The sequence below is a fragment of the Fusarium odoratissimum genome, assembly GCF_000260195.1.
Source record: "Fusarium odoratissimum NRRL 54006 unplaced genomic scaffold supercont1.13, whole genome shotgun sequence".
Lineage (NCBI taxonomy): Eukaryota > Fungi > Ascomycota > Sordariomycetes > Hypocreales > Nectriaceae > Fusarium > Fusarium odoratissimum.
The window spans coordinates 1,038,031-1,059,917 of record NW_022158699.1 but is presented as its reverse complement, the minus strand read 5'-3'; the positions used below and the strand labels follow the sequence as shown (position 1 = coordinate 1,059,917).

Genomic DNA, 21,887 nt, shown 5'->3' with positions numbered 1-21,887 from the left:
CGGCTGGCCATACAAAATCTGGACCAATCAGATTCCGAGAAACTTATTTATCCCTGTCTGCACCAAACCCTCATTATTCGGGAAAACTTATGAATTAATGTAGAGTCAGCCTTCGGCTGAACCAAACCCTCATTATTCGGGAAAACTTATGAATTAATGTAGAGTCAGCCTTCGGCTGAATTAAGTCACCTTTTTGTATTTTGGTCACCGGCTACTCACCAATCGCTGCCATGAATTTCACAGACCGTCGAGGGCCGATCGTCAAGAGCAAGAAGCCCAAGCCTTCTCAACTTTCCATCACCAAGGGATTGCCCCTTGAATGAGATTACTCAGACTAGCAGTAAAGTTTGCCAGTGTATCAAGCCATGAGGCTGAACGCATACGGAAAGGCTCCCCTGAAGAATGCGGACAAGACGCTAAGCCCCTGGGGCTCGACCACCAGCCATCGCACCAATTGGCTGGCTTCCAGGGGCTCAGGAATGCAGTGACTTCAGACTTTCCACTGAGCTCATTCAATATGATGGCTTCTCAAATGATCGTCCCGAAATGAGAACAGCGGCTGAAGGTTATCGTCTCTTGATCGGGTGCTAAAGCCAGGGTTCTCAAGCCTCTGGCGATCGATGGCGTCGTAGGGTTTTCGTTCCTGACTACTTAAGTACTGCGTTATTCCCTCGCGATTGTCTTTTCTAGAGAACACGATAAACGTACACTAAAGCAAACATGAAATATTCTGTTTTTGTTTTCCTCTTTTCCGCTGTTGGAGTCACTGCCCAAGCAGCAAACTGCAGTGAAGTAGAGGCCTGCCTTAAAGCTGGTCCGAAAAACGCACGTCTTTGTTTGTTTCTGTAAGCAGGAAAGCTAACCTGTGTCTCTAGACTGATGCTTGCGGTGATAATGAGCGATGCCTTTGCGGAACGCACAGAGAGATTGCCAAGCAAGTCGCCTCTCCTCATACATGGTTCTATGTTGCTAATACGTCTCCCATCAAAGTTGCTACGTCAATTGTGACAAGGATTCGAGAGCGAAACCGGCCGAAGAAGCTGTTGAGAAGTACTGTTCTGTATTGAGAAAGCGATCGAAGCCATTTTATAAGTGAACGTTGTCAACATATTCCCTCAAGATGGGTACTCTCCGTCAGGACTCTTTGTGTATTATCAAATCTGTGTTATAGGTAGATGATTCGGGCGTCTTATGGAAGTCAGAAAGTCATTACATGAAATTTGCTATATAAACAAGACGAGTCTCTCGACCACTGGATTGCACTCCAATGCCATTCAAAACCTAGGCATAGGTGCATTAATCATCATATTAAATAGATGAATGATTCAGCAAATAATAAAAAAAGGGAATGCTGTTTTCAACAGCTGGCTGGAACTCTCCCGCCGGGAATTGAACCCGGGTCTCAAGCGTGACAAGCTTGCATACTGACCACTATACTACGGAAGACATAACAGGCTAAAGCCTGCTGTAGTGAGTTCGATGTCTCGTAGAGCAAATTTAGAGGTTATATACCCATTAACGGAATCTTGCCCATTTTGGCTCGCGAAGCTCGGAAAACCGACGCTGACAAAGTCAATCCGCCAATCACAACGGCTTTTCTGGTAAACTCTCTTCCGGGTCTGGGGATGACGCAACACCAAGCTGATTTACGCTCGCTTAGGCTACCCTGGGTCAAAATCGGCTCGGAACTTCGGAGGTAGACATATATATAAACTTTTGGCGATGCTGAGACCCAATGAAAAGGAATTCTCTTTCTGAATCTCCTGGTACATTTAATTTTCATTTCAAATTAGTTTTTCCTCAATTACCGTCATGTCGGAGCCTACCGTAGCAGATTCGAGACGTCATCCCGCCCATAAAGTTTTTGAAGAACTTGGGCTTGTTTCGCTCTATCGATCGACCAAAGATGTCAAGATCCTTTGCGCACAGAGATTCATCCGTCTTTTTGCCTACGGCGGATCTACCTTAGTTCTTGTAGCCTATTTGCGAGAACTTGGCGTATCGACAACCCGCGTCGGCTTGTTCATGACATTGACGTTGGTTGGTGATATCATCATTAGCTTCCTGCTTGCGCTATTTGCTGATGGCGTTGGCCGACGCGCGGTCTTGGCTTTGGGGGCAATCTTGATGACTGCGAGTGGGATTGTGTTTGCTACCTCTAGTAATTACTGGATTTTGCTTGCTGCTGCAATCTTGGGTGTTATTAGTCCTGGGTAAGACAAAGAAAAATGCTTTGATGGCGTTGATGCTGACAATCGATAGTGGCAACGAAATTGGACCCTTCCGTGGTGTTGAGGAGAGCATCATTGCACATCTAACTGATGCTGCCAGACGAGGCGATGTCTATGCTTGGTACAGTCTCTCCGGTACGGCTGGCGGTGCCTTTGGTCTTTTGACCTGCGGTTGGATTATTCACCATATGCGCGTCAACCTCGGCATGGATGTTGTTGCAGTGTATCGCGACGTGTTCTATGGCTACTCGGTGATGGGTGTGCTGAAGCTGATCTCGGCCATCATCTTGAGCTCTGCAGTTGAAGTTCACCATGAGCATGAGCAAGAATCACCAGCAAACAACGGCGAACAAGCACCCCTGCTTCCCGATAATACTCAAGCTCAAACCTCGGATCAGCCCCAGCCCAAGAAGCAGCTTCGAGCTCGAATTTCTCGCGAGAGTATCCCGACTGTCGTGACCCTTTGCACTCTGTTGGCCTTGGATAGCTTTGCTTCAGGATTGGCTCCTCTGTAAGTACTTTGACACAATCTTGATCTTTATGCGAGAACTAACAGTCACCCTAGCTCATGGATCACTTACTACTTCAAATCTTACTACCATATCGAGGAAGGGAAGCTAGGTTCTATTTTTTTCACCACGAGCATCATCGCTGCTGCATCTATGCTGGTTGCATCTTCCCTTGCCAAGCGATTCGGCAATGTTCGAGTAAGAAACCAATGCCGACAACAGTCTGAATTGTGTGACTAACCTCTTGCAGACTATGGTATTTACTCACCTTCCATCAGCGGTCTTCTTGGCCCTGGTCCCCATCCCCAACGACGTCCACCTATCGGTTCTCTTCCTCATTCTCCGATCTTGCACTCAATCAATGGATGTTGCACCCCGCTCAGCATTCCTCGCCGCTATAATCAAACCGAAGGAGCGAACCGTCGTTATTGGCCTTATCAACGTAGCAAAAACGACATCTCAGAGCCTTGGACCGCTCATCACAGGACTTCTCGCAGATTCGAACTACTTCTGGGTCTCATTCATCATGGCTGGATCTTTGAAGGTCTGTTATGACTTGGGATTCCTTGGTCTCTTCAAGCATCACGAACATGTGGAAGCAAAGAGAAACCACGAGGAAGAGGGAAGCCAGTGATTTACAAGCTTGGTACTCGGTGTTTGATCGGGTCAAGAAAGAAATGTAATTAGGTATTAAACTCTTAGTGGTAAAAGCGATAGGGAGGCTTGAGGGTCATCTATACAACCATGAATGTATTTATGTTCAAGCAAAGCAACGTTGCTCATCTTTCTAGTACATATTCCCTCCCAAAGCCTCCGCATTAATATGTGATCTCTCACCGACAGACTTCTTCACGACTACAACAAGCTCATCAAGCGTGCCTAAAAATCTCACAAAGGCATAAACAGCTGCTGACCAATGTCTTCCTTCTTGCTTCGCCAAGTATTCCTTGGAGTTACCCTCGTCTTGAAAGTCTCCCCGCAACCTCCTAAACTGGATCGCCCGGCCCACCAAAGGCGTAGGCAAGATTGCCGGAAGAGGCTCTCCAGATATCAAAGAATGCTGAAGAAGGGTCATGGTTGACATCAGGTCAGCGATCAGGTTTTCGTCGCCTGCACTCACACGATAAAAGAACCTCTCGCGGACTGGAAATGGTAGCTTCGTGGCGGTCAAGCTGAATTGTGCTAGGAAGACGTTGAGGTTGTTGCAAAGATGATTGGCGCGGCTGAGCGTTTCAGTATCGATGTTTGAAGTAGAGAACTCAAACTTGGTCTTCAGAATTGGAAGAGCGATGGAGTTTAGCAGCTCTTCGGTGGTGGTAGCCTGCTTCTCGATGACCTCGACGAAATCGTCAGGAGGCGAGCGCCAGACTGAAATCAGAAGGGCATAGCGGTCTCTGATGCTCGACAACTGGCTGGATAAGATTTGTCGATAATGTCTGTTTCCAGAAAGGGGTCGCGGAAGAAGCGCAACAAGGACGGCTGCGCCAAAACCGATGAGGACAAGAAGGATTCGCCGCCAGAAGACCTCGTATCCGACTCCGGGATTACCATAGCTAGGGATATGCGTATCGACCCAACTATACGACATGACCATGTACATCGTTGATGTAAGCATGATACCTGCAGCCATATGCTGCGGCGGAGCAAACAACCTCCACCACATCATACCAATGATAGCGACTGCCATGATGGCAGCTAGACCGTATGGGTTTCCAGGGCCATTGCCGGATCCGATGTACCAGCACAGAAGACCCAGGATACCTCCGGCGACGGTACCAAGAGTACGAATGAGAATCCCAGATGTAAAGTCAGACATGTAAGGTTCGAGAGCCATCTGGGCCATGATCAGAGCCCATAATCCCTTCTCGCGATAGTAGAAGCCAGCTGATGATGGTATGACTGCAGGAACGGCGAGTGCAATAGTCAGGACCAGAGCACGAAGAGCGTGTAGACCCTCGACACCCGTGAAGAAGTTGATGAGCGCCAAGAAGATCAGACTCGATTTGCTTCGTCGACGGCTCGTGGGCTGCTGCATACTTTCCAAAATGGCGGCTGTTGTTCTTGCCCCTTCAGGGTCTTCCTTTTCCTTTCGCTTCTTCCTGAAGAGACCTCGCTTCTTCTCGGGTTTGGAAATGATGGACATCGTTCGGGTGAGATCGTTAGAGTTGGGAATCGTGGAAGGCGGTGCATCTTGGGACAGACCGAGCGTGAAAATGTGCTGGAGGCCTTTTGGTAGCCATACTCGCTTCGATGTTCGAACCCTCTCAACCTCGATAGCTCTTTCGAGAACTCCCCCAATATTCTTGGTCAGGTTGATGAGCCGTTCCTGGTATAGAAGACCAGACATCAAGCCAAGCATAGGAGGTGCGCGGTGATCATTGTAGATAACCTTGCCGTTAGCGTCAAAAAGATGGGCGTGAGGGGCGATGAGTTGCTCTGCAGCCGTATCTTCGAAGTCTTCGAGCGCTTCTTGCAGCGATGCAAGGATATGCTCATGTTGACTGATTGTGTCGTTTTGAGAAGCTCCCGAGAATGCTTCGATGATGGCATCGACGCTTTGCTCGAGTGTCTGCAGCAGGGGAGTAGCGCAAGAGGACAGTGCATCGATGGTTTTGACAATCATCTCTTCAGTATCAGGGTGTCTTGTAATCTCACGTAGATCGGCCGCTTTCGCAATGTGATAGGCCAGAGGGTGCTTCTCGTTGTCAGACTTCTCAAGTTCCTCAGCCGCTTTTGTTAGAGCTTCATCTTTCGCAAAGAGCTCTTCGCGAGAGATTGACAGTTGCAGTAACTCTCCGAAAGACACCAGTACTTGCCGCAGTGGTTCTTGAAAAGACTTGATGTCTTCAGGGCTCCATCGTCGATAAGAAAAGTCCAAAGGTAGAAACTTGACGGCACTCTCCACACTTTTGAAGGACACGGTCAAGGCACTTTTCAGCGCTTGTAGCTGCTCAGGCTCAAACCTGGTTCTCGTCTTGAAGTGCCATGTCAGGGCCTTGACGTACCCATTCATGGGGCGGAGGAGGTCTGCCATGCTTCCCAGGGTGATTTGTGAGGTTGATTGCGGGAAAAACAACAAATTGCAAACAACTCCAACGCCAACTGCGATGGCACTTGGCAGAATCAATACTTTCGGTATGGTGCCGTTGAAAGTAGGAATGAGCGGTGCTGTTGTAAAGTAGATGTCGGCAACAATCATGGAAAACATGGATACGAGCATCAAGTTGGGAGCAGAAACTCGCAGGCGCGCCTGGCCAGAGTTTGTCAGTTGAAAACATGCTTGACTACACAATCAACTTACCATAAGATAGACAAACAACCCCATCATGCAGAAGTACGTGACCGATACGCGAGTATCCAACATGAAGCCTTCATAGATGGCTATTTGTTGATAGGTTGCTTGACCCGACGCTTGGTCAACATTGGTCGTGTTTTGTGGCATTGATTGTTGCAATTCCGCGTAGCGTTGTTGTAAATCAGCCAGAGGTCTTGTCGCCAAAGCAGCTTTCATCGTGATAACTCCCCAGGCCCAGCCGAGCGCAAGACCGACACAGATCATAACTCCGGCTGCGAAGTGGATGAATACGACGCCCGAAGGCGGCATGATGAATAGGACAACACTGAAGACGCGTTAATACCTGATGATATAAAATCTTCATGTTAGACCTACCATCCGAAAAATGCCGACTGGCCGAGTACTCTCAGCGTATCACTGATGTAGATAAACAAGGTGAGGATCCAAACAGCCAAAGAGCACTTGAACAAAATCTTGAGGTCCTTGGCATTGAAGTGGTCCAGCCAAGCTGGCAGTCGCTTGGGGCTATTGAAAGCATGAAAAGACGCCTCTTCATCCCCCATTGAGCTCTCCTCTTTCGTTTTCGACCGTTTCAGCCTCATATCTCACTCAGTCCGACTCAACCGATGATTGTTTTGGTGTTGTTTTGGTGACGGTTTTAGAGTTTGAAGAAATGCACTGAATTTGGGATCGCCATGCCAGCGGGAGGCGGGAGTGGCGCTTATTTAGTCATGCTTTCAGGCTCTCATTTCGTATTGTCTGCACTAAGACCAATGCGTGTAGATTGTCTTATCTAAACGCTCAACCCCTGTAATTTAAGATCACCAGAATCCGTGCAGATCAAATATCCCTTGCTACAGTATGACATTGTGATGAGATTTGTGCAAGTCATACCTGAGCTTAACCTTATGTTTTATTAAGATCATCGTTACAAAACTTTGCACAGTAGTATTCGCATCAGATATCCAGATGTATTTCATAACCCAGATAGCCGAGGTCTTGTTATCTTGTCGCGCCCTCCAATCCAGGCCGCCCACGACAATTCGTATTGATAAAATCCTTCATTGCCTCTTTTGTCAAGGAACGTTCTATTCAAGCTTAGTGTCCTAGGATCCTTTGCAGAATAAAACAAGGAAAGCGACTATACAACCACGCAGACAATATGCACATCACCATTAATTGAGTACTCTATAGCGAGGTGTGAAAATATTACTATTGCATCAACAAAAGAGAAGAATTGCAGGCGGATAATCCGGTATTCTCAAGAAAAGAGACGATTAGCATCTTGGTGTTGCCAAGTCCTTTTTCAAACCTAGCAGAAGAGGTTAATGCTCACAGTTGACGAAGCACTGCTCATCTATGCTTCAGAGTTCAATGCAAACACTAGCGCCATGAGACGAGCTTTGACAAGGGCAACACGGATGCCTGATATTCTCAATGAAGAAGGGCCTGCAACGTGGGAGACTAGAGCGAGGTTGATCGGACCAAAGGGTCCTAGCCATGCGACAACGCTGCCCGTTCCATCACCGGCTCGGTCCATGCCGCTTAAGCTATGCATTGCAACCAACCATGTGCTCTTCTACAGCCACAATATGCAGCTCGGAGCAAATGTGTCATTTTAAATTCCGCGGGTACTGGAATGAGGCTTAAGTCTAGGCCATGTCTTCGCGCGGGGTTCAGAGACTCAGCTGAGAGCTGAGACGCCACGAACGTTCGATATGCTGATGCGTAAGCAGGTAACACCATTGTGTGATAAGAGGCTTGAATTCGAAAACTTCATTTCGCCAATTACCACGGGAAATCTCAGCCTGTGTGATGAGACTCATGCAAGCAGGAATTATAAACCTTTGGTGGCCAGTCAACAGAGGAATGTGACAAGCCAAGCTGAAAAGAAATTGACGAAGTTGTCGCGTGTTGGGAAAAGTTTAGATGATTTAGGAAAGACATTTTTGAATGTGAGAGACATGAAGATGTCAATAGAAGGAAAAGCAAGAGACAACAGATTAGTCCGCGACACGACTGCGTCTATAAGAAGGTAACTGCCTCCTAGATTGTTCTTCTCATCTCTAGACACTCATCACTCACTCAGTTTTCTACCACTCTCAATTTAACCACTTCATCCATCCCTTCAATATATCCTTCAACCATATCTTCCAAAATGGCCGCTTCACAGAACGGAGGTCTTGTCCATCAACAACTCATCCCTGCGGACAGCATCACTGCCTCCTACGACAACGAGGCCAAACTTCTGATTCTCAAGGCATCTGGCACCCATGTCGATCTTACTAGAGACATCGAATTCCGTCGTCTTCCTTTTGATGGTGGTCTTCTCTTCGAGCTGATCGGCTGGGTAGGCCCAGTCGTTCATGGAGAGTCACCCTATGAGATTACGGACAGCTTCAACATCGATCTTCCCAGCATCGTTTTCCCATCCAACACTGTTGTTGTCAACACCGAGAACAAGCAGCATTGGGTTGTCCCTATACAGTACAACAAGACAACTGGACAGGCTGCCACCAATGGTAAGGCTGAGGTTGAGCTGCCTAAGGTCGAGCAGGTCTCGGGAGACCAGAAGATTGTTGTTCTTGCCGATGAGCCCTTCACCATCCAGCAGAGTGACTCTTTCACGGGAAAGGGTGGCTCAGCCAGCATTGATTTCGATAAGAGCTTCCTCACTTTGACTGATGCTCGTATTGAAGATGGCAAGATCGTGTGGACTTTCACTGCTCAGCAGACTGGAACTACCGAAGTCTTTGTCTATGTGGGCCAGACCCAGCCTCCATTCTTGTATCGCATTCCCTACGTCGTGGAGAGTGTCGTCCTTGATGACAAGTCTGTCCCAACCCAGACTACAGCCTCTTTCAGTGTGAACAACAACGGGCAAGGCAGTAGTGGAACATACGGCGCTGCGTCCAACGGACATAAGAACGGCAACCAGAAAGTCGGCCTCCCTCTGTCTTGGGATGGGTTCATCAACGTTGGTCTCAACCTCATTAGGAAGCAGTATCCCCATGCCAACCTTCTCGAAGTGGACGCTACTCCCTTGACTCGCAAGCCTGTCCAGAATGAGTGGGGTCTTGTCAACAACCGTATTGTCTGTGGTCTCAGCGGCAACAAGACCGCTATCATTCAGTCCACTGGATGGGGCGAGTTCGGAAAGGTCCAGACCATCAACTCTCCCTTCTTGGGTGATCAGGTCATCCTCTGGCCTGTCACTCTCGATATCCACGATGCGTTCACCATTCTCCGAAAGGCAGGATACAAGCAGGCCATTTATGCCGTTACTCTGCGCCAGCCTCTCTATCCTGGAGATGATCAGCCCTTCTACATCTTCAACACTGGCACTGAGTTTATTGCCGTCGGAACAAAGGACAAGAAGATCCACAACTTTGGCGTCTCCGAGTACAATGTTCAGAAAGCTTAGGTTTCTCAACGGTTTCTTCTATACCACAGACAGTATTTCTCTTCTCTTTAGCCCAGAGCAGATTGATCAGGGTTAGCTTTGTTTTCCTAGTTAATTAATCCTACTTGTACTATCCAACAATGCTCTCTAGTAAACAATCAGTATTTATTACTTTTAAAGCACAGCAACAAGTCACTAAAAGACACCAACCTGTGCCGGTGCGTGAGACTCTATGCTGGGTGAACATTTGCTGTAATACTTCAGTCATATCATCCACCATGTGCTAGCTTGGCTTGTATCATGACTGGAGAAGTGACTTCCCCCTTCATGCTTCGAATAACCTAGTCTGACTTGGGAGACTGCATTTCAGCATGCCTACCCATTTCCTTCTCGCTTGCTACCCCGTCTTCTACAGGTCTCGCGATAGTGACGCCAGCCCGACGGGCAAAGACTAGGACAAACATCAGTCATCATTCAGGCTAGACGAGTTGAGCGAGACATCAGACTTACGTTCTTCCATTTCCTCTAGAGACTTGCCTTTGGTCTCTGTGATAAAGAACCAGACGAAGACAACAAGTGCGAAATTGAAAATTGAGAACATGAGAAAAGTCCTCCAGCCAAGGTTCTTGACAGCGTGGGGAGTGACTTGAGAAAAGACGAAGTTGAACAGCCATTGCGTTGAGGTGCTGATGGCAATGCCAGCCTCGCGAACACGGCTGTTGAAAATCTCACCAGTGTAAACCCACGGTACAGGCCCCCAAGAGATGTTATAACTCATGGCTTCGAGATAAATCATAGTCAGGGAGGCAATAGAAGGAGGGGTCAGTCCAGCATCGGGGTTCGGAGGGAACTTGACTGTCAAGATTGCCACGATGAGCATGTAAATGCCCATGAGACCTGCCCCTGCGAGCAGAGAGCCACGACGACCGATTCGTTCAACGAGGAATAGCAGGAAGAAAAGACACGCCACGACTTTGACAAGACCGAAGAAGCCAGTAAGCAGAAGCTTGTCCTGGCCAGCACCAACTAGACCGAAAATCTGAGGAGCGTCTGAACAGACATGTTAGAAATACTTGGAAAGGCACTAAGCTGCACAGGAAGTTACTCACAGTACGCCATGGAGGTGTTGCCGGTGAGTTGAACGCCTTAACACGTAGATGATTCATTAGCTAACGCCAGATCCCCGACGATTGGAGATCCAAAAGAAGTGCTTACCAATTTGCAGAGCAATGATGAGGCCGAGACGGTAACGGTTGATGGGCTCAATAAGCTCTTTCCAAGTCAAACCAGCCTTGATACGGTTCTCTTCGTCGATGCTCCGAATAATCTCGCCGAACCTGTGGGACTTGTGTGTCAGAAGGCAAAAACATTTGACCAACAGTCCAGGGATATGTTGATTGTCACGATTGAGGGTGACTTACTCTTCTTGGACGTCGGGAGAATCTCCACCACGAACCCAGATCAAAGATTGCAAAGCCTCCTCACGGCGACTTTTCTTGGCCAGCCAACGAGTACTCTCCTTTGTAAAGAGCATTCCTAGGCCAAGGATAGTGCCGGGAACAAGCTGTAAACCGACCGGCAGTTGCCACTGGGCGCTGCTGTCGTCGGGGATGTGGATGCTCACTGCGTAATCAACCCAGTACGAGGTCATGACTCCCAAGGTAAAGAAGAACTGGAACATGCTACCAAGCATGCCACGGATATTTTTCGGTGCCATCTCAGCTGAGTACATGGGCACTATCACAGTGGCCATGCCAACACCGACGCCCGAGACAAATCGGGCAATGTAAAATCCGGCGAGATGATGAGTGTTGATGGTCTGCACCACGGCGCCGACATTAAAAATAGCCGAGGCTAGAACAAGAGACCAGCGACGGCCAAATCGAGCGGTGAAGGGCCAGATGAAGAAGCAGGAGAAGAAAGCTAGGGAGGAGGAGAGTTCCAAGTTAGTTGTATATTTCCTCTCCATAGGGCCAGGAAAGACATGATAAGAGCACTGTCGCCATACAGAAGGTCATTCCATTCAACAAACAACTGCAACAAATAGATAGATAGATGTACTCACCACCAGCTTGCAGAAGACTCGTGGACAGTGAACCGACATTGGCCTTGTCCTTGGCGGTATACTGGAAATCCCGTTGGAAGCTCGGGAAGGTTAAAATTCCGCCAACAATGCCTGTGTCATAGGCAAAAAGAAATGAACCAACGCAGCATAGCGCTACAAGGTAGAATGCTCTGAAAGTTCCCAGAGCTTTCGTCATTTTGGTCCTCGTTTAGCCAAATGGGAATACGGACGTGACTTTGGAACATGTAGCAAGAAAAAGGAGGTTACGAGCGTTTCCAAGTGAAGTGACTGTTAAGGGGCGGACTATCTTGTGGCACGACGAAAAGCTTTATAGACAAATTAATCATCCTCGCGAAACGTAGATGGGTAAACCGGTGTCAAAGTATGGCGTGCTGTGGAAGGGCAATGGTGAGATGCACCGGAAATGGGCTGAAGTCGAGACTCTGCTACGTAGAGAGCCCGGAAGATTGGTAGAACTGTGTGGTTTGGCGGACACCATCTTGAGAGATCATGGCACTGCAGTCCCATGATGGGGTTTGTAGGTTAGTAGCCGAGAAGACTAACCTCAAACGGAGCTCGTTACCGATACCCGGACGCAGGGACGAGTTGGGCGACTCCTCACAAGCCGGTGCCAATTACACTATGCCCGATTGTATTATCCGACCGACTACCGACAGCTGGCTAAATTCGGCATCATTTCTTCTTTTGGCTGCATCAGAGTCATGCTGGGGCTGCGAGCTACCTATAGGCCTTCCAACTCGGAGAAAAGAGCGACAGGAGCAGAAGACAGTAGTCTACGGGTCATTGCATCGGCTATTGCATTTCTCACGTCCGATGTAAAAGTGAAGGAACATGGGTAGCTTACATTAGCCGGTGGGACAGTTTATGGTCTCCAACCTGCGTCACATACATAGTAGACACTTCACCATGTTCTCCTCATAGCTTGTTGCTACCTGATCATCCTAAGCACTGACTGACATCTTCTGCCTTCATTCCTTGGGTCTCAAAGTGTGTCTCTTTGTCCTCCATCTCCTGCCTCATTCCATTCTTCACTAAAACGAATCACTCAATCATTGGGGTCAAGATGGACTCGCGGCCGAATATTCTCTTCATCATGGCAGATGACCATGCATCCAAGGCCATCAGCGCCTATGGCGCGGGCATAAACAATACGCCAAACCTCGATCGGCTTGCTAAGAATGGCATGCTCTTCAATCACTGTTATGTAACAAACTCCATCTGTACACCTTCTCGAGCGGCTATTCTTACAGGCACACACAACCACGTGAACGGCGTCATGACGCTCGATAACCACATCAACAAGCATATGCCCAACGTAGCGAAGCACATGCGCACGGGCGGGTACCGTACGGCCATGGTAGGCAAGTGGCATCTGGGTGAAGGCGAACCACACGAGCCGACGGGGTTCGACTACTGGAGCGTCCTGCCAGGTCAGGGAGACTACTGGGACCCCGAGTTCATCGAAATGCCCCCAGACGGCAAAGGTGCGGGCGTCGAGCGTCACGAAACAGGCTATGTCACGGACATCATCACCGACAAGTGCCTTGATTGGATAACTGCCACTGAGAGCTCTGGCAAGCCCTTCTTTGTGATGTGCCATCACAAGGCTCCTCATCGATCTTGGGAATGCGATACAAAGCACAAGAGCCTGTATGCAGACATGCCGATCAAGGTTCCAGAGACGTACGACGATGACTACAAGAATAGAGCTAAAGCTGCCAGAGTAGCCAAAATGCGCGTGGCTGAGGACTTGACATATCAGGATCTTGGACTTGTTCAGCCCGATGGAGGTCGGTCGGTAGGCGAGCGGGTCACTCAAGAGTCTGGCTCGGCCCAACGCAAGATCCCAACGGACCCGAGCATTAAGCTGATTGACAAAGATGATGGCACTGTTTTCACCTTCACTACGCCTGCCGAGCTGTCTGCCTTCAAGTTTCAGCGCTACATGCAGCGTTACCTGCGCGTGATCCAATCAGTGGATGACAACGTAGGGCGAATGCTGGATTATCTTGACCAAAAAGGTCTTACCGAGAATACTCTTGTTGTTTACACCTCGGACCAGGGCTTCTTCTTGGGTGAGCATGGATGGTTCGACAAGCGGTTTATGTACGAGGAATCTTTCCAGATGCCCTTCCTGGCGCAGTTCCCGAGGCAGATTCCAGCCGGCTCTATCAGCAACGAGATATTCTGCAACGTCGACTTTGCTCCGACCTTCCTCGAGCTGGCAGGCATCAAGACCCCGAACTATATGCAAGGCAAGTCGGCACTGCCTTTGATGCGCGGGGGATCCGTGACGGGCCCGGAATGGGATAACGTCGCGTACCACCGTTACTGGATGCACAACGATGTAATTCACCAGGCTTATGCGCACTACGGCTGTCGCAATCAGCGGTATAAGCTCATCTACTGGTATAACGAGGACCTCGGAGTTGTAGGCGCGCGGCCAGGAAGGGCGGGAAATACTAGTGAGCCAGAGGAGAAGGAGTGGGAGCTATTCGATTGCGAGAAGGACCCTCTCGAGCTCTTCAACTTGTACAATGATACTACGTATAGTGATGTGGTCAAGCACATGACGGCTCTCCTCGAGGCTAAGATGGAGCATATTGGCGATGATCCAATCCATCTCCGGCTGAGTGGTCCAAGTAAAGGTGTGCCAGCGGCAGTCAAGTATGCAGAACAGAATGGCGTGCGACCTGAGGATGCGTTGAAGCAGAAGCTGTGAAGGATTGGATGGGACGCGCATTGTAAAGACAATCGATAGATGAGGCATGTACATAACGCGATGACTAGAAGGGTCAGGATTCTAATGAAGCCGTACTAGCAAAGGGAAGCCTCTTAGCCTGGCAAACTCTGTGAAGACGAGCCGAGATGAAGCTATTGTACTCGTTCAGGCCCGTGTGAAGGGTTTGTAAGAATGGACCTTAGTCTCTTGTAGCCCCCGCAGCCAGCCCTTACTGCTAGCGCTGAAACTAAAGACGCCTGAACACCTGATGGGAAATGCCACCTAGGGTCCTAGACCATCTCCCAATAACTTCTGAAGACACTGTGCCTCTGCTGGGCACGACTTGGCGAGGCTACGCGGGGTCATGAAGGCACTAGAAAGACGCTGACCCGCCCTAAATTAAATTCAGTTGGTTCCGTCACTTGGAGAGAATGGCACGCCATGGCCCCTTAGGAATTCTCCACTTCCCCGCAAACACGGTCGCCTCAGCTCCATCACCATCCAAATCATTCACACCTCACCAACTGGGGCAACGTCATCCTGCAACTCACGAGCCGACAATTATCGGTCGCGAGAAGGATGGCATGGATTACGAACAGCATATCGGTTATTTCAAGCTTCATACCAACCCCCACATCGCTCAAACATGTCTTCAATGCAAACAGCGTAAGGTGCGTTGCGACAAACCACCAGGGACCTGTCGCAATTGTCGACGGCTGGGTTTAGCTTGCTCTCTCAATAATGATGACCACCAGCTTCGCGAGAAGCCGCCCATTTTAAGGAAACGCCTCAGAGGAGCTCGCGCCTGCTCTTCCTGTCGTCTTAAGAAGATCAAGTGCTCGGGGACGCTTCCAACATGTGTCGCATGTCAGCAGAAGGACATCAGATGCACTTATCCGCCGCTTAAGCGTTATCAACGCGCTCGAGAAGGCTATTTGTTTAACGAATCCACGCCGGAGGACGGGGCGCCTCAGCAACGCGAATGTTCCTTTCTGGAAAGAGAAGGACGCTTACAGGCTGTCTCCGAATACTCAAGCAGTCCTCCCGCCACTGAATTAGCCGAGCAGTACCAACAACAGCATAAGGAACCGGAGCAGCAACAGGAGCTTGAACACGATCATCAACACGACCTAGTGATCGATGAGGAGCATGAACGTGAGCACGAGCGTCAGCACGAACAGGAATGTAGTGTGGAGCAGGAGCGACGACGAGAACGAGAACAGGAACAGGAATTGGAGCCGGAACACAGATGGGGATGGACTTACCAGCGCCAGCGCCAGCGCCAGGATGAGGACGATCGGCGACTGGAGCATCAACAGCATCAGCTGCGAAGAACAGAACTGCATCGGCAGCGGCAATCTGCGGGACATCCTGCAAGGTGCGAAGAAACAGCAACAATGCCGCTGTCTTCACCCGCGGACTCAACAGTGTCGTGGCATCCATCATCAACAGGGTCTGTAACAAGAGGCTCAGGGTATGGTGGCCCAAGCCGCGATCAAGTAGACACCCTCCTTGACGTCTTCTTCAAGTTCATTTATCCCATGCCATCATACGCATTTTTACATCCAGAAACCACCAGGAGAAGATGCTGTTCTCATGATGTGCATCGTGCCCTTCCTGCTTCTATTTGCGCGGTTGCAATATTGTACCTGCGCAGAGAAGTCGATCTCGATCTTGATTATCGACAGGACTCGAGTCGAAAAGCGCTCAGCCACATTGTTGCCTCCGCTGAGGATACCGGTGCGTGGATCAGGATGGCCGAGGAGAGCATCTGGCGAAGTCTCGAATCGCCGAGTATAACCAAACTCCAGGCGCTTCTCCTCGTAATTCACTATTACATAGAAACGGAGCTTTTTCAGAGGGCTTTCATGTTGACAGCCACGGCTGCTCGCTTCGCCACGACGATGCGACTCAATTACGAACGACATGACCTTTCGCCAGTTGCGCGAGAGGTCCGACGTCGTACTCTCTGGTCCCTAAAGATGGTTGAGCGCTATTTCTCTACGGGCCTTGCCGAGTTCGACTCGTTACCACTAGAGGTCATTTACATCGATTTTCCAAGGAGCGAGGAAGACTTCATGGCAATGACCCATGGTCGCGAAATTTATGCTACTGGCAAGGGTGAAGCCAACGGCGATTATCACAACTACCATGGTGAGGGGGGCACCTACGGGCTCATTATGCAATTGGAAGCAATTCGACGTGATGTGATGAAGCTTTCTAGGAGCATCGCGCTGCTGGAAACGCCTTTGTGTAATCTCACAGACCTCATCAGCCACCATTTACAAACACTAGCATGCATGGAGAAACCAGCTCCGATCCTGGGAGCTCACTTAAGCGCGGATGAAGCATTCGAGTCCCCTGGCTGCAGTAGCAACAGAGACAGACCAATCTCCCGATGGCTGCCCCGTCTATTGCTGGCCCACATCTCCTGGCACCAAGCACACTGCGACATCAACCGCATCCTTTTGCCTGGGTACTCAGAAGCTGCTCCCGCTGCTGTGCTCGTTGGCCATGACCACCAGGCCCTCCTTGCTGCTGAGGCTCAATGCTTGCATCACGCAATGCGAATCATCTACATACTCACCGCGCTCAACCAGCATAGCACACAACACCATCTCCTCGAATTCGACACAGCTATTTGTGCTTATCATGCCACCCGTCTGATCCTCTTCATCTCTCGATTCGGCCAAGGACCTGCTCGGCCGTCACCGGAATTTGCTGTTAGCCGTGCCGAGCTTTGCCTAGCTGCGCTCAAGAGGTTTTTCCGATTCTCAGCGCTCGTTAGTCCCATCATTGGAGAACTGGAGGAGTCCATCGCCATCTTCTCAGAGCAGCAAAAAAAGAAACGAAACTTTCCTAGCGATCAGCCGGAGGCGGCTGGATTTATTCACGCGACAGCGAACCAGGGGTCGGCTGCCGCAGCGAATGCAACACCTTTTGTGGGAACTCTATCTAATAAAACCCCACCAGGTTTCTCGGGAGTCACAACAAACGAGACAGGCACACCCAACTCCTGCCCAGCTACTGCACCAGCGATCAACAGCGAACACACAGAGGGTCGGGCTCTGCAGAGTGACGCCCATCAACTGTCCACGCTACAGAGTCAAAACAGATCAGACGGCCATTTTTCCGAAGCTGTGCGTGCCCGGCAGCGCTTAGCTGTACACAGTCTATTGCGCCGGGCTGAATTGTCAAATGTTGGACGCGATGACGAAGAATACCAGAGGTCCCATATTGACGAAGTAACTCTTGGTTCTGATACAACACCTCGGCGTCCGCCTTTTACAATGGAGGATGACCATCACAGTCCTCCCATCCGGGGAAACCATGGCACTTCTGAAGAGGAGAGACCTCGCGTGGTTGACGCATCGACCGCTACCGCTGATGCGACCGCCGGTTTGCAATCAACAGTTCCCAATCCGAAAACGTACTCCACGGCCAACAATCATGCTACAAAAAATAAGTCTCGACCCCATACGGCCCGGTTTCAAGATCAAGAGCCATCGAGCACTCGCAGCTCTACTGTGCCGGGTCTCTTCGCGTGGTGGGCTCCCCAGGACTGGGCATGGCTCCTGGAGGATCAACTCATGGAATTGGGCGCAAGCACGTAAGCGGCAAATCATGTTATTAACTCTCTATGTAGCGCCTGTGTTATCGGCGGAAGTGCGGGTCATCTCGTTATATGTAAAGAAGGAATATTGCAAGAAATGCTACGATCCTTTCATTGAGACATTGCTTTGACTACAAAGGCTAAGCCTTAGAATCTTCCAATGGCATCGTTGCAGCTGCCAACTTATCAGGAAACACTCAGTCTGGCGGGAAACGTGTGCCGTTCTTGTATTGTATTTGGCCTACTGCTTCCTGGAGATCTGGTCAGAAAATATTATATCCTACGTATTAGTGTTGCTAGGGGATACAACTCACGGAGATGATGGGGCATTATCCGCAAACGTGAGCCATCATGCCAAGCTAGGTATGGCGCAATTCAGTCTAACCCTATCTTACATAATGCTCATCTTGCAACGGCCGATCTTTCTTGTTCTCGTTTAAACACTTCTCGTTTAGATACTCTTCGTTTAAAGATAATGAACAAGAATCGGCACTTCACCCAGAACTCGTGGCTCCCTCGGAAGGGTTCAAGCCCCGCAGCAAAACTCGGCGACGAAGATGAACCATTCTATTTAGATGCTGCCCAACAACCCAGACTAACTAGTCCTATGTGAGAAAGATTTATTATCAGTCCCGTCGAATGTGAGTGTGATTGCGCCTTTCGGGGGCCGATGTCTTTTGAAAATGGCTTAGCCTTTTGTAGTAAGTCCGGCCGAGATACATATACCGTGGCATCTGATCTGGGGTTCGGTAGTCGGTCAATACCACCTTGACTAGACTGCAAAGGGTCCAGAGAAGAGACTAAGATGGATATGTTCTGTCCGAGCGACGTGCCTCCAGGATCACCTCACGCTCGCAGTCACCGAGTCAAAATTTAACATATCACAACGCCGTCCGGTTGTCGGTTTATATCCCCAGATAACCAATCTATCGAATCAGATACGTAGGTATTACCCCGGATTCTTCTCCGGACTCTCGGGAAAAGGATCATGCATATGGCCAAAGACGCAATCATCGCCATCCGCAAAACCTTGGCGGGAAAGACCTGGTTCAGCTCGCTCCATGAATTGATTCGTCATCTGTGCAGAAATGAGACAAGCAAGCTAAGGCCATATGCCCCAGCTTTATACCGATGTACCTCGAAGAAATTATGCTGGCTTTCGCAACTCTGCTGCATTGCCTTGTGAAGAAAACTATAAGAAGAATGTCATCCCATGTATACATCCAACCGCTAACAGTACCTCCCTCAAGACTCCAGCCGTCGGCGCCTCTACACAAATCACCCTCAACAGCCTGTCGAGATGGTCCATTTCTCCGTAATGCCCCTAGCTCTTGCTGGGTCCTTAGCCTACCCTGTGATCGCGGCACCGGGCCCAAAAAACGAAGCCTGGAAGAACAAAGCTCTCTCCCCAGCTGAGCGCGCGGAGGCTCTCTTGCCCACCCTCAAATGGACAGAGAAGATCGCTCAGCTAGGTGGTATAAGAAGGCTTCTGGATCCCAATTCATCCTTTAACCGGACTGTCTATGATGCACTGTACCCTCTGCAACATGGTATACTAAGTAGGTCTTTCGCCAGGCACAAGTGCAAAAAGCCTTATCTCGATGAACAAGTCCCAAGCTGACAACTAGATCATCAGGCTACGGCTCACAGCTGAACCCTGCTGAAAAAGTGTTGCCATTTGCGAATAAGGTCCGACAGGAGCAGATGCAGAATGGCAAAATTCCGTACATTACAGTCACAGATTCGGTCAACTCCATCTATGTGCCTGGAGGTACCTTGTTTCCTGCAACACTGTCACTGTCCACGTCATGGGACCTAGATCTGTATGGCCAAGTAACGGGAGCGATTCGAGACGAGAACATGGCTCTCGGGACGCATTGGGTCCTAAGTCCCGAGCTAGATGTAGCCAAGGATCCCAGATACGGCCGTGTAGGTGAGACGTAAGTGTATACGGTGCCCCCTCCTATACTGCAATTCCTTTTCCAGTGCAGCTTTCTTCTCCTATATGCTCGCATTGTTGGCAGCGCCTTGCGCACATGGACGTGTGACTAACCGATTTCTTACCAGCTACGGTGAAGATGTCTACCTTGTCGGCGAATTCGCGGCGCAGTATGTCCGAACTATGGAAGAGAAAGACAAGAACGGATTCATCAAAGTCGCCACAACCGTGAAGCACTTTTTATACGGACTAGGCGCGGGCGGCATCAACACTGCAAGCATGGCCGGCGGCACCAATCATTTGTACAACGACCTGGCCCTTCCGTACATTCGCGTGCTCAAGGAAAACCCTGCGTCTATCATGGTGTCGTATTCCAGCGTCGACCGGGTCCCTATGTCAATCAATAAACAGCTTCTGCAGGGTATGCTCAGATCTGAAATGGGTTTTGAGGGCCTGCTCATGTCGGACGCCATGGCCATTCCACATCTTCATACCCAAAGCCTCGTGGCTTCATCTCTCAAGGATGCAGCTACCAAGGCCCTACGTGCCGGATTGCAGCTCGAACTAGCTCCTCAACAACCAGCCGCATTTCCGACTCTTGTTAACAGTTCGGACGATCAGGAGATCGTGAGACTGGTAGACGAAGCAGTGAAGCAGCATTTGATCATCAAATTCGCAACTGGCATGTTTGATCTTCCCCTGCCCACGATGAGTGATCTCAAAAAGGTGCTCCGCTCATCCAAGCATCTCGATGTAAATCGCAAGGCTTCACGCGAATCCATCGTCCTGCTGCAGAACAAGAACAAGTTTCTTCCCAAGTCCAAAATCTCCAAGGTTGCGCTCCTCGGTCCCATGGCCGACATTATGAACCCCGGGAGCTACGCTCCCAGCACGAGCGCGAGGCCCTTGTATGGACGCACGTTAAAGGGAAGCCTCGAGGCAGCCCTCGGAGCCAAGAACGTCAAGTACGTCAAGGGTGTTGACATTGCTTTCGTACGTGATAGTGATAGTGAGGGCATCCAAGCTGCTGTCGCTGCTGCAAAGGAGGCTGGCCTTGCGATTGTGGCTGTTGGCTCTCTGTCCGTATATTCTCTGGATCCAAATGCTGGTGAGCGTACGGATGGCGAATTCTTCACACATGCCAGCTTGGGCTTCCCTGGTAGTCAGCAACAGCTCCTTGACGCTGTTCTCGACGCCGGCGTGCCCACGATTGTTGTTCTTAGTGGTGGCCAGTCGTTTGTGCTCAACAACTCAACCATGCGGGCCGACGCCATCCTCCACATGTTTCTTGCTGGCGAGTTCACCGCCGATAGCGCGGTCGAGATCATCCAGGGCAAGGTTAACCCCAGCGGCAAGCTGACTGTGACTATGCCGCAAGCTGATGGCGCACTCCCAGTATACTACGACTTTCTGCCTTCTGATGCACAAGGCGGCGTAAGCTTCATTCAGACTCCTAATGTTTGCGCTACATATGACTACAACTTCCCCTGTCTGAAGCGGGGTTATGCACCAATGCCATTCGGCTACGGCCTCAGCTACACCAGCTTCGACGTCTCTGCTCCTAAGATTACCCGGAAGGGTGACACCGTTTCTATTTCGGTTATGGTGGTCAACACGGGCTCCGTTACGGGCAAGGAGGTCGTTCAGGTCTATCAGAGACTCGCGAATTCCGAGATCGAGCTGCCGAACAAACGCCTGATCCGCTTTCAGAAGGTTGAGGTGAAGCCAGGCCAGAGTAAGGTGGTCGATTTCAGTATACCCAAGAACGATCTTGGTTACTACAACAATGCCAAGTATCAAGTCGAATCAGGGGAGTACATCTTCTGGACGGGTTCAAGTTCCAAGTTGACTGACTTAAAGAACGCCACAATCACGCTTTAACATTGCCCTTAACCGCCAGTAGTATCGAATAGTGTAGGCTAGACAGTTTTCGCAATTGCAGGTAACCTTGTTAATTATTCGAATTTCAAAATGCAGTACTTGGCTTTTTTTGATGGCCCCCTGATTCTATATAAGTGGTATAACCTTTATTATTTTAAATAGTACTATATAAAGAGTTATAGGCCCACAAGACAGTGGCATTTTCGCT

The 21,887-nt window shown here is 49.7% G+C and overlaps 7 protein-coding genes and 1 non-coding gene across 8 annotated transcripts; 5 read left to right on the top strand and 3 right to left on the bottom strand.

Annotated features, from left to right (window-relative positions):
- Positions 1 to 1,374: 1,374 nt before the first annotated feature.
- Positions 1,375 to 1,446, bottom strand: FOIG_08820. Its single transcript has one exon. It is a non-coding gene; the product is annotated as a tRNA-Asp (tRNA).
- A 264-nt stretch (positions 1,447 to 1,710) lies between these two features.
- Positions 1,711 to 5,265, top strand: FOIG_08819 (uncharacterized protein). Its single transcript, XM_031208884.1, has 4 exons — positions 1,711 to 2,213; positions 2,263 to 2,742; positions 2,797 to 2,938; positions 2,991 to 5,265. The coding sequence occupies exons 1-4, from the start codon at positions 1,813 to 1,815 to the stop codon at positions 3,372 to 3,374; spliced, it is 1,407 nt and encodes a 468-aa protein (XP_031061890.1). The 5' UTR covers positions 1,711 to 1,812; the 3' UTR covers positions 3,375 to 5,265.
- On the bottom strand, positions 3,403 to 6,695 carry FOIG_08818 (uncharacterized protein). Its single transcript, XM_031208883.1, has 3 exons — positions 6,411 to 6,695; positions 6,042 to 6,360; positions 3,403 to 5,990 (listed from the first exon to the last, which is right to left on the bottom strand). Exons 1-3 carry the CDS (start codon positions 6,635 to 6,637, stop codon positions 3,528 to 3,530), a joined length of 3,009 nt encoding a protein of 1,002 aa, XP_031061889.1. The 5' UTR covers positions 6,638 to 6,695; the 3' UTR covers positions 3,403 to 3,527.
- Positions 6,696 to 7,745: 1,050 nt separating this feature from the next.
- FOIG_08817 (uncharacterized protein) lies at positions 7,746 to 9,639 on the top strand. Its single transcript, XM_031208882.1, has one exon. It carries the CDS (start codon positions 8,194 to 8,196, stop codon positions 9,457 to 9,459), a length of 1,266 nt encoding a protein of 421 aa, XP_031061888.1. The 5' UTR covers positions 7,746 to 8,193; the 3' UTR covers positions 9,460 to 9,639.
- A 262-nt stretch (positions 9,640 to 9,901) lies between these two features.
- Positions 9,902 to 11,990, bottom strand: FOIG_08816 (uncharacterized protein; the record flags this gene model as incomplete). Its single annotated transcript, XM_031208881.1, has 5 exons — positions 11,504 to 11,990; positions 10,860 to 11,361; positions 10,654 to 10,775; positions 10,548 to 10,583; positions 9,902 to 10,488 (listed from the first exon to the last, which is right to left on the bottom strand). Exons 1-5 carry the CDS (start codon positions 11,697 to 11,699, stop codon positions 9,902 to 9,904), a joined length of 1,443 nt encoding a protein of 480 aa, XP_031061887.1. The 5' UTR covers positions 11,700 to 11,990.
- Positions 11,991 to 12,466: 476 nt separating this feature from the next.
- FOIG_08815 (uncharacterized protein) lies at positions 12,467 to 14,246 on the top strand (the record flags this gene model as incomplete). Its single annotated transcript, XM_031208880.1, has 1 exon — positions 12,467 to 14,246. The coding sequence occupies exon 1, from the start codon at positions 12,588 to 12,590 to the stop codon at positions 14,244 to 14,246; it is 1,659 nt and encodes a 552-aa protein (XP_031061886.1). The 5' UTR covers positions 12,467 to 12,587.
- A 431-nt stretch (positions 14,247 to 14,677) lies between these two features.
- Positions 14,678 to 18,159, top strand: FOIG_08814 (uncharacterized protein; the record flags this gene model as incomplete). Its single annotated transcript, XM_031208879.1, has 1 exon — positions 14,678 to 18,159. The coding sequence occupies one exon, from the start codon at positions 14,678 to 14,680 to the stop codon at positions 17,858 to 17,860; it is 3,183 nt and encodes a 1,060-aa protein (XP_031061885.1). The 3' UTR covers positions 17,861 to 18,159.
- Positions 18,160 to 19,177: 1,018 nt separating this feature from the next.
- Positions 19,178 to 21,679, top strand: FOIG_08813 (uncharacterized protein; the record flags this gene model as incomplete). The annotated part of the gene is made up of 3 exons (XM_031208878.1): positions 19,178 to 19,418; positions 19,496 to 19,799; positions 19,927 to 21,679. 3 exons carry the CDS (start codon positions 19,178 to 19,180, stop codon positions 21,677 to 21,679), a joined length of 2,298 nt encoding a protein of 765 aa, XP_031061884.1.
- Positions 21,680 to 21,887: the final 208 nt, after the last annotated feature.